The sequence below is a fragment of the Garra rufa genome, chromosome 25 (assembly GCF_049309525.1).
Source record: "Garra rufa chromosome 25, GarRuf1.0, whole genome shotgun sequence".
NCBI lineage: Eukaryota > Metazoa > Chordata > Actinopteri > Cypriniformes > Cyprinidae > Garra > Garra rufa.
In genome coordinates, this window is record NC_133385.1 from 20,787,607 (window position 1) to 20,799,689 (window position 12,083).

At 37.5% G+C, this 12,083-nt stretch overlaps 1 protein-coding gene across 3 annotated transcripts in view; it reads left to right on the forward strand.

Moving 5' to 3' along the window:
• The window catches only part of ppip5k1b (diphosphoinositol pentakisphosphate kinase 1b), a 53,012-nt gene extending 44,087 nt beyond the window's left edge, over nucleotides 1–8,925 (forward strand). For all 3 annotated transcript variants that reach the window (XM_073831371.1, XM_073831372.1, XM_073831373.1), the window contains 3 exons: nucleotides 4,696–4,833; nucleotides 5,391–5,501; nucleotides 8,026–8,925. In XM_073831371.1, the coding sequence (XP_073687472.1) occupies nucleotides 4,696–4,833; nucleotides 5,391–5,501; nucleotides 8,026–8,120 (344 nt within the window). In that variant the 3' untranslated portion in view covers nucleotides 8,121–8,925. The remainder of the gene's footprint in view (nucleotides 1–4,695; nucleotides 4,834–5,390; nucleotides 5,502–8,025) is intronic.
• Nucleotides 8,926–12,083: the final 3,158 nt, after the last annotated feature.

A 12,083-nucleotide genomic window follows, 5' to 3' on the forward strand; every position in this document is an offset into this window, starting at 1 on the left:
AGTCTTTAGGCTCTGTTCGGAGAGTTCGCTTCTTACAGGGACTCTGTTTGCCTCTCAAAATAGTTGTAGGTCTTGCCAAAACAAAAAACATTAATTTGAGCTCATTAATTGTATGTTGCTGAGTCACTCTGGCAAAAACATCTCAGCAGGGGTTGAGGCAGTGGATCCTTATTGCTGTGTGCTGCAGTGGCCTCTCCTTCCTTCTCACCCTCCTCCTCCTCCATCTCTGTCATCCTTTGTTCCCCCTCAACCTGCAGTGTTTCATTCCCTCCTGTATCCCGAAGCCTTGGCTTCCCTACGGCCCACACCATCCCTCCTCCATCTCTGCCACATCTTTGCTTACCTCATCCCTCTCCCTCCTGTCCTCCTACTCTCCCTCCTCTTCCTGCTGTTACTCAGTATTTTCCTCCTGATACTTATTCTGATGATGAATCAGACTCAATAATTATCTTCAATAATTAACAAAATAATTAACAAACATAAACAATAGTGACATTTTATGTTTTTATTTTTTTGTTGTAGTAATATTAAAGTAATATTCACTCAAAAAAAAAAATTACCCTATGATTTACTCATCCTCAGGTGAATATGACTTTCTTCTTTCAGACGAATATAATTGGAGTTATATTCAAAAATGTCCTGGCTCCTCTAAGCTTTATAATAGCAGTGAATGGGTGTTAAGATTTTGAAGTTCGTTAAAGCGCATCCATCCATCATAAAAATTGCTCCACACGGCTCTGAAAGCCTTCTGAAGAGAATCAAAGCGCTTGTCTAAGAAAAGTATCCATATTTAAACCTTTATAAACTGTAATCTCTAGCTTCTGCTAACTGTCGAACACACATTCACGAGAAAGTGGCGTTCCAGCGGATGACGTAGTACAGAGGCAAATGCGGTGGTGAATGCATAAGCACATAGGAGAGAGCAAAACAAAACTCTAGTCACGAATTAGAAGTAAAAAACGAGGATTTGTAAAGAAAAATGACAGAGGATTTCGATATAAGCCAAGAAGTGACTGGTTTTCCTTTGTTGTAAACAAAACTTGCTTCTCACAAGACTAGTATATTCTCACCAGAGCTTACTCTACGCCTACATCCTATGTAATCCTATGTAAGTATGGCAGTTAGCGGAGGCTAGAGATTGCAGTTTGTAAAGTTTTAAGATATTTGTCTTACACAAATGCATTGGTTCGCTTCAGAAGGCCTTTATTAACCCATCAGATCCATGTGGAGTACTTTTTATGATGGATGGATGCATTTTATTGGGCTTCAAAATCTTAACAGCCATTCACAGCCATTATAAAGCTCGGAAGAGCCAGGAAATTTTTTTAATATAACTCTGATTGTATTCATCTTAATGTAAACAATCTAACTAACACAACTCCTTACCTCCTTTCTTCCCCTACCTTTCCTGAATTCCTGTGCATGTATTGTTTTAAACTTAAACACTTTAAACAGTGTAACTTTATTTATTCTTAAGAAATACAAATGAGAGATTAATAGAGCTTTAACTACTAACTAACATTTAATCTTTCCCTTCCTTCTTTTCTTCTGTCTTCCCAGAATTCCTTTCCTCAGATGTTTGCCATTCTTCTCTGTTGCTAACCTTCTCCTCTTGCATCCATTCAGTCCTTTTGGTCTTCCTTTCATCATTCTCTCTCTCCCTTAGAGCTCTTAGATGAGCTGTTAGCTGGGCTCTCTGCTCACCCGGCTCTTCTCCACCACCTACACCGCTGCTCCTACCACCTCAGCCTGCTCCGTGCTGGCCAGAAACCCCCAGAATGCCTCTCTGGTCAGCCCCTTTGTCACTCGCTCAATCCTTCCTTCGCTTTGAGTCTTATTACCTCGTTTTTGATGTGTATATGTGCAACAAAAATGTGTGATGCCTCAGCTTATGCCAAAGTGTTACAGTTATCTGCTCTGCTGTTTTATCTGACTTCCTGCTTTTCTTCACTCTGTGGCCTTTCTTTCTGCTGTATAACATCTCATAACCTTTGTTCCTCTTTTCTTACCGCATGCCTGTACATATGGCTTGGTGAATGTGAAGATCGCTTGTTTATGTTGACGTCTGCATAGAGTAAGTATAATTCTCTTGCAGCTTTTTATGTTTATTAGAGTAACTTGATAGATGAAATTTTACCATTTCCCAAGACAGAAAAATGACAATTGGGCACAAGAGGCCTGTAGGTACATTTACAGTTGAAGTCAAAAGTTTACATACACCTACAACATTAATATAAAAGACCAGTGGCACGTCAACTTCAGCCTCTTTCACACAGCGATTCCGGAAAATATAAGGATAAAGTGTCCCATGATTTGTTCCGGAATTGTTTGATTTGGTTCATTCACAGTTTTTTTCTGGAATCTGTGATTGCTTTACACACAACCCATAAAGACATGTGACATTTGGATGTGAGATGTAATGCGACGCGTACATTTCACTAAACTGAAACTAACCTGACGACACTCTGTGCTTCAGCACTGATAGTGAGGAGCTCTCTGATCGCTGCTTCATTCCACTTTGCACGTATTTTTCCGTCGTGAAGAGTCCCATGATAACGTGCATCATCCCTTTCCCTTTCATTTGGTTCTGGCTTTTGTTCACACAGCGCACGTTCCCGTAATTTTCCGGAATCAACGCGCATTGCGAAAGGGGCTTTACTAAAGCAACAGTTACATAGCTTACTGCATTCGGTGTTTGAAAAAGAAAAAACATTAATGATCGTTCTGAAATATCCTGTTGAGTATCACCAAGCCAGCCTGTCTCTCTCTATGGCTCTGGGCTAGGCTACAGCATACATGACCGTAGTTACCTGTGGTTGGCCGGGCTGTGCGTCACTCAGAAAACAACAGGCCAATCAGAAGAGAGGCTCATGAATATTAATTAGATGGGACAAAATCTACCTGTTCTTGACAGAGCTCCTAAAAAAGGAGCTGTAAAAATATATTGAGATGGATTTTGGCACTTATACCGCAAATATATATTCTTAAGGACATCAACAACTAAAATAAACCTCCAGAAATGTGTACAATATGGGACCTTTAATACTGTGGTGTTACCTGAATGATCCACAGCTGGGTTTTTTTGTTCAAGTGATAGTTTTTCATGAGTCCCTTGTTTGTCTTGAACAGTTAAAATGCCCGCTGTTCATCAAAAATCCTTCAGGTCCCACAAATTCAGGTTTTCAGCTTTTGTGTTTTTGAACCCTTTCTAACAATGATTGTATTTCGAGATCCATCTGTTCACACTAAGGACAACTGAGGGACTCATATGCAACTATTACAGAAGATTCAAACACTCACTGATGCTTCAGAAGGAAACACAATGCATTAAGCGTTAGGGGAGAAGACTTTTTGAATTTAAAGATCAGGGTAAATTGAACTTATTTTGTCTTCTGGGGAACACGTAAGTATCTGTAGATTCTGAAGGGCAGTACTAATTGAACACATCCTCATTATGTTCAAAAGTTTTCACCCCTGGCTCTTAATGCATAGTTTTTCCTTCTGAAGCATCAGTGAGCATTTGAACCTTCTGTAATAGTTGAGGCCATTGAGTTTTAACAGTCTCCCTAAACCGTGCAGTGAGTTTGGCTTAGATATAACCACATTGTTACGTCAAAATAAGACTTAAAATGGCATGAAAACACTTTTTAGTGATTTATTAGTGAATCATAGTGGTCTGTATTTAAAAGCACTGTTTATATTGTGTGTAGATGTTGGCATATGAGGTGTACAAACTGCATGACTAGATTGGCTATGCAAAACAAATCAGCCTGGCACACTTTATTTCAGTAGAATTAAACAAATAACATCCAAACTGTATGCTGTTATTGCTGTCTTGAAACACAAAATGATTCTTTCATAAATCCAGACTTAATCGTTCACAGATTTAACTCACTAACTCAATGACCTGCTTGCAGAAGTTCTCAAGTTGCACAAGGTCACACAGTTCAATCTGATTACCAACTATTGTAAAGGCAACTACAGTGCACCTGTCTTATAAGATAAAGAAAGCTTTTTTTAACAGTATACAAATCTTTCTTATAAAGTGCTGAATTAAACTGCTTTTGAGAAACTATATTTGCTTTTTTCTCGTAATTAAACTGGGAGAGTGCACCGCTTCCATTTACACATTTTTCTCTCTCATCATCTATTTCCATTACCGCTAACCTAAACACATTAGCAAATGAAAGTAATTAAATCCATTTCAGTATACTAGGGACACTAAAGTGTGTTTCTCCATTTGTTTTTCAAATGGAAGTTTCTCTAATCTTTTTATTGGTTAGTTAAACATGTAAAGCTCCTAATTGGTTTATTAGTCTGCAGCAGTCTGCCCTAATTCTCTCGGCGTTAAACTGATAATGCCTTGCAAACGAGATGCGAAACACTTTGTTAGTGGACCAAAGATCTAAAACTTATTTTCCTCAAATTAACTGTGAAGATGCTAATGTGTCACAAGCCAACATGGTACAATGTAATTCCTGTTGCATCATGGTGCATCTTTGAGATTTTGGGCTGATAAAAACAATTCTGGATACTTAGTGTCTAAATGGTGTTGGGAGATGTTTGTGTCTCCATACAGTCACATGAGGTTGACTTCATACTCTTGTTGTGTGTTTTGTCTACAAGAGCTCAGAAAGTGTTCATATGATGCCTTCCACTGAAAGAGTTTATGTTTTGGACCATGTGTTGGTGCAGGGTTTGAAGGTTGCTCCTTGGTGCCCTCCATCTATCCACTGGAGACACTGCACAACTCACTGTCCCTCAAGCAGGTGGACGAGTTCCTCACCACGTTGTGTAAGAATGGGAGCGAGACACAATTCAAAAGGCTCAAATGTAAGTGGACGAATACTTTCACGTTTATTGTTACACTTGATTGTCATAAAATCTAATTTATGAGGACATTTATCAGATTTGTGTCAAAGAAAGAATTATTTACACTGAACGGACACCAAACACCAGTGTGTAGCTATAAACCACTTAAAAGGATAGTTCACCCAAAAATGTCATCAATTACTCACCATCATGTTGTTCCAAACAAATTAAGGTATTTTTGATGAAATCCGAGATCTTTTTGAACCTGCGTAGACATCAACGCAACTGACACATTCAAGGCCCAGAAAGGTAGTAAGGACATCGATAAAATAGGCCATGTGACATCGGTGGCTCAACCGTAATGTTGTTAATGTGTTCCAAAGATGAACAAAGGTATTATGAATTTGGAACATCATGAGGGTGAGTAATTAATGACAGGATTACCATTTTTGGGTAAACTATCCCTTTAAGTTGTCTGAATTGAAAAATGTTTTTTCATAACTGTTTACTGAAAGGTTCTTTAGGAAAATCTCTTTTGGAACCTTTATTTTTAAGAGTGTATATTCTTTTCTCTTTAGCCCTGTCTGCCATGTTTGAGACACACTCCCAGCCATCCATTGATGTTGATAATCAGGAGACACCAATGTCAACCCCGGTCCAGAACCAACCAGCTGCACAGTCTCTCTGGTGTGAGTATACTTCACTTTAGCATAGGGGCTTTCACACCAGTCAGATTCACACATCAGATTTAGTCAGATTCTATTCTGAAGTACAAGCTAATTTAGTTCCCCCAAACAGAGTTTCTAGAACTAAATACATTCCTAGTTCCTGAGGTGCGAACAGGCCAAAAAGCATGAACTTCCGTCCATAGTAATGGGTTAAAATTCCAACAGATCATCATATTGTGAAATACTCATCCCAGACTGTCTGGCACCAACAACCATGCCACATTCAAAGTCACTTAAAGGTGACTTATTATGCTGCTTTTTACAAGAAGTGGTAAGTCTCAGGTGTCCCCAGAATGTGTCTGTGAAGTTTCAGCTCGAAATACCCCACAGATAATTTATTATATAATTGTTGAGCTGTGCCTTTACAGCTTATACCTCATTAACTCTGCTAAAAAAAAAAAAAACATCTGTTTGGTTTTGATTATCATGTCTATCACTCTGAAATGCATTTTAAACCCACATCAGTTTAAACTTCTGATGAACGGTTTTCTAAATGCACACATCAGAAGCACGCACACAGAAAGTGGCTGTCACACAGCATGTGAGTACTAAACTAAGTTCTCTTTCATGTCTTATTGCTCTTAAACGGCCAAATACACACAAGTATATGTTAAAAACACACACGAGTTACAAAAACAGTCAGTTATGTCTGTGAAGGTAAACAGCCGGGAAAGAAACTGCATTTTTATATTAGATCTGTGTGGCAGCAGTGCAATATACAGTAAATAAATCAAATCTGCTGCTCTCTTATCTCCTCTGAATCTGGGACTCTAAATAGTGTTCTGTGTTCATTTGTTCAGCCAAGAACAGAACCGTTAGCATGCTTTGCTCGAACTTTTGCCATGGCGTTAGAATTGGTACACTGTTGTTGCTTGTGAAAAAACAAAATACAAAAAAACAGTGCTGTGGGTGGAAACGTACAGATTAAGGGGCGGTTATATTACATTAAGATCCCCTTTCCACGTTCACGGTGGGAGAGAAATCTAAGCGGCTAGAAAAAGGCTTACCAAAACTAAGTTACTGGGTTGTCCTTTTTCAAGTTTTCTGGGTTGGTAGAGCCTGATTATAGATTTTCATGATTATGTCTCCTTTAAATCAACTTTCTTTCCCTTTCTGATACTTGGCATACCATGGTATTGTCATCTTATAACATCATAGTATCTTCCACAACACTTTTTTTTTAGTAGAGTAAGGCACTTTGAAAGCACTTTAAATGGTCACTCTTACTGAACAAGACATGAAACCTCATATTTGGTACAAAATTTAGTTAAGTTCATTCTAGTTTTTAGCTCTGCCATTTAGATGATTACTGTTGGCTTTTAATGCCACGCAGTTTCCCCTGAGAGTTTAGTGATTTATGTTCAGTCTGTGGCTTTAGCAGCAGCTTTCAGTAAAAATCTAGGTTGTGTTAGTCTCTGCGTTGTCTGCCTCTTCGTAACCCATTTACTATAATATTGTTTGTGAAAGTGGGGCCAGGAACATGCTGGAAGACAAAACTATCGTTCATATTAATAGTGTAATTGTTCTGTTTTTGGTTATGTAACATTAGTTCAGTGAGGTTCTTTATGTGGCACAGTAAAGCAGGATATCTGTTATATAAATGTGGTCATGTAAAATGATGATTTATAAAAGAAATACTAAAAATCTGCCAACAGGTTTTGGTTTGGCTGACTTTATATTGTTTTGAAGACTTTCGATTTACTGTGACACAATTGGTACCAATTGGAATTGCAAAAATGATGAACTCAGCCTGCCATTGGTTACTCAGATAGCAAAGCCCCACCCCAAAATCATACCATTAGTTGAGCCAGTGTTTCCACAAAAATGAAAGCAGCACAACTGTTTTCAACATTGATAATTGAAATGAAGACTGAAGTAATAATGCTGAAAATTCAGCTTTGCATCACAGGAATAAATTAGATTTAAAAAATATATCAAAATAGAAAACGTTGTTGTAAATTGCAATAATATTTGACACTATTCCTATTTTTACTGGATTTTTTGACCAAATAAAAACAGCCTTGGTAAGGACTTTTGAACAGTAGTGCATAAATGTTTTCTTTTTTTTAAACTAAATTTAGATGCTGTTGTATTCAAAGTGAATTTGATTAAATTAATGCATATGATATGTTACCCTGGGCTACAAAACTTACACATTTTTTAATATTTGAGGATAGGACAATATTTGGCAGATATACAACTGTTTAAAAATCTGGAATCTGAGGTTGCAAGAAATCTAAATATTGAGAAAATTGCCTTTAAAGTTGTCCATATGAAGTTCTCAGCATTGCATACTACTGATCAAAAATTAAGTTTTGATATTTTTATGGTAGGAAATTTCCAAAATATCTTCATGGACATGATCTTTACTTTTACAAGGTATTGTTGGCTGTTGCTACAGATATACCTCTGCTACTTACGTCACATATTATTAAAGGATTCTTAAAGACAAGGAGCTTTAACTCTGTGTGTTTTATGTGTGCAGACACCAGCAGCCCTCCCAGTACCGTATCCAGTGCCGGTCCCTCGTCTCCATCTGTAGCAGAGCCCTCATCCAACTTCAGACTGAACAGCGAGTAGACATCTTAAAAAACATTTTTTCAGTTTCACAAAATCAGTTTTGCAGTATCTGTTTAAAGCATTGAGGTTAAGATTGATACGTTCCTAGTTATCTACTTGGAAGCTGCTAATATTGTACTATCTGCACTTCTGCCTGAACAATACAGAGCCTCTTTGGCTGAGATTCAGCTGATAGTTTGATCTGTCAGCAAATACAGCACTGAAACCAGTAATTAGCTCTTCCGCTGTACTTCTGAGCTCCGGTGGAGTTAGATAGTAATTATGATCCCAGAATCAGTGGCAGAGAGACAGAGACATCACAGACAATAGTAATTGTCTGTGCATCTTCTTTTTTTCACCCTACAGAGTAACGCTACTCGAATAAATACGCAAAAGAGCACACAGACCAATAAGTCCACAAAAAATATTAATCATGCAGATCTTGTTCAATCAGCGTAATTTTATTTTACCACTATTTTTTTCAGTTTGTGTATATTAGAAGTATTTTATGATTTTTTTTTAGATGTTTGATTTCTTTTTTGATCACATGATTTGTTTTTATTGTAGATTTAAATGAAAATTGCCTAATTTTTATTATTATATGAAATGCAAAAGGTATTGTTTGAGAATGATTAAAGGGATAGTTCACTCAAAATGAATATTCTGTCATCATTTACTTACACTCATGTCGTATGAATTTATTTCTTATGTTGATTTTGAAGAATGTGGGTAACCTTACAATTGATGGCACCCATTGACTTAGTGTTAGCTCACCCAAAAATGAAAATTCTGTCATTAGTTACTCAACCTAATATCGTTCCAAACCCGTAAGTTTGAAATATTTTGAAGATATTTTGAATGACATCTAAGAGCTTTCTGACCCTGCATAGACAGCAACGCAACTGAGACATTCAAGATTCATAAAGGTAATAAGGACGTTGTTAAATTAGTCCATGTGTCAGTGGTTCAATCTTTGTTGAATAAAGTCGCTATTTTTGTTTTCATTGCGCACAAAAAGTATTCTCGTAGCTTCATAACATTATGGTTAAACCACAGATGTCACATGGACTATTTTATCAATGTCCTTGCTACCTTTCTGGGTCTTGAACATGTCAATTGCGTGTCTATGCAGGGTCAAAAACCTGTCAGATTTCATCAAAAAATACCTTAATTTGTGTTCCAAAGATCTTAAAGGTTTGGAATGAAATGAGGGTAAGAAATTAATGACAGAATTTTCATTTTTTTGGTTTAACTATCCATTTAAATAGTATTTTTTTCCAAACTATGGAAGTGAATGGCTACCGTCAAATGTTTGGTTACCTACATTCTTTAAAATATCTAATTTTGTGTTCAACGAATGAAACACGTACATGTTTGGAGCAACTTAAAGGGTTGGTTCACCCAAAAATGAAAATTAGCTCATTATTTACTCACCCTCAAGCCATTCTAGGTGTATATGACTTTCCTTTTCCAGACAAATCCAATATATCCTAATATCCTGGCTCTTTCAAGGTTTATCATGGCAATAGACAGGTGTTTCTCTTAAACGGGTCAAAAGAAGTCCAATAAAGCGCATCCATCCATACTAAAAAGTGTCTTACACAGCTCCGGGGGGTGAATAAAGGCCTCCTGTAGCGAATCGATGCGTTTTTGCAAGAAAAATATCTCAGTTTAAAAAATTATAATCACTTTAATCTAGCAAGTGGAGGATTTGTAAAGAAGAATGTCGGAGAATTTCGATATAAGCCAAGAGGAGACTGGGTTCGCTTGCTTTGCTCCTGTAAACAAACGTTGGTTTTCACGAGACTCACAGACGCATGCGCAATGCAGACATCCTACGTCATCCGTCAAGAACAGCTTCTGTGTACAACAGTGAGCGCAAGCTAGATTAAAGTGATTATTACGCTTTGAATATGGATATTCGATTCACTACAGGAGGCCTTTATTCACCCCCCGGAGCCTTGTGAGGCACTTTTTATTATGGATGGATGCACTTTATTGGACTTGTTTTGAACTATTGAAAAGAAACATCCACCTATTGCCATGATAAAGCTTGAAAGAGCCAGGACATTTTTTAATATAACTCTGATTGGATTCGTCTGAAAGAAGGAAGTCATATACGCCTAGGATGGCTTGAGGGTGAGTAAATAATGGGCTAATTTTGATTTTTGGCTAAACTAACCCTTTAAATGTGAGTAAATGACAGAATATGTATTTTTTTGGGGTAACCACTCTCTTAGAATGAGCTGCAATAGACTTTACAAGAATGTTCAGCTGTTTGCAATCTGCTGTTGTTTACTCTGTAAAGTTTAAAGTGTATTTAATTTTAGAGACTTATATTACTTAATAAAATTGCTTTAAAAAGTGTCCTTGTGATGTTTTTATGAATTAACTGCATGGCTTCAAAGTATACCAAACCACTGTGACTTACCTGGCTTGATTTGTTGTTCCCTTCGACCTAATTGAGATTTTGAAATTCAATCTGTGGTGCTAGAGTCTCAAAGAGTGCGGTGCAAAACAATAATGATGACTCATGCTTTGCCCTCAGCTGTGCTGCTGTGTTGCTATAGTGACGGATTCTCATCCGCTTATTGACTTCAACTGAATGAGTGAGTGACTGTGAACGCGCCCGCGTTCGTGTGTGTGAACAGTGAACACAGCGAGTCATCACAGGCAACCTGCGAGCTAAAAGATGAAGTTATACTGTGCTCTGTTAGCTCATTTTAATTCATGTGGGGACAAATATGCCAAACGTCGCGCGGAGATTTTCCCCCAGGGACCTGATGGAGTGGAATAGTGAAATATAATACAGATTTGGGTCTTTGAAGTGAATTATATTGTGCATATTCGCTTAGCCTAGTTTGAATTGCATAGTAGCTGCATAATTCATTTCGCAATTTATGCGCGATATAAATTCTGACAGGTTACTGTGACCATTAATCAAATTGAATAGACAATATCATAAATTGCTCCCACCTCTCTGCCCTAAAATCGCGCCGGCTGGTAATATAAAACACATCGTCATAGCAACCAGGAGGCCAGTAACGTTTTACTCGGCGACAGTGAGCTGGCGAATTAAGAAGTGTGTCATCGGCCGGTGCTCAGAGACTAAGAGGCTAACAACCACTTTATCTCTTGCCAGAAGACTTTGGAAGCAGTCTGGGTTGCTGTGGACGCTCAATTAGTATGAGGTAATGTCAGTGTAAAAGGAGAGGAGGAGGAACTGTTCAAACGCCTGTTCTGGGTTCAAACATTTGTTGACAGTAACGCCACAGATTTCCTCAGGAAAAAAACACTTAAGATTCGGCCCACAGATGGTTAAAAAAATTAATATTAACGTTAATTTCGGAGTGTTTAAACTTTTGAAGCGTTACAGCTTAGGTTACTTATATAATTAATGATGTTTAACTTGTATAGAGTATTTTTACAACACGTCAATAATCGGCCATTTTGGCGGCACTTAATGTAAACAATGCCAATGAAACGAACTAAGCTTGCATATTTAGCTGATTATTGTATTAAAAATGATACATTTTTGTCATATTTTGGTATGTATTAATCGGTCGAACCAGAATAAAACATTTGGAGTACTACAGACTGCCAAAATTAAGGAGAAGAGTGCAAAAACTGTCTGAAGAACAAAAGGTGTTTGTGGTTGGCCAAACTAAATCAGAATATTGACAACAGTTGTGTTTGTTCTTATCATTTACAGTCAGGTAGGTAAAATATTAGGCTAATATCTTAATTCTGCTCATACGTCTCTTTACCACCTGTTAACTTTTAGTTTTACAAAATATTGCGCCCTTTCCTGCTTACTAAGTCGTTCTCTATATAATTTAGGTAGCTTACACACGTTTTGTCCGTGGTTTAGACAGCATAAATTAGCAGAACAACGTATTCTGTAGTACATTAACCGTGCAATCCATGCTGTTGTTTACATCCAAGTATTGCCAATATGGCTGCGCATACGTTAAAGGGATGGTT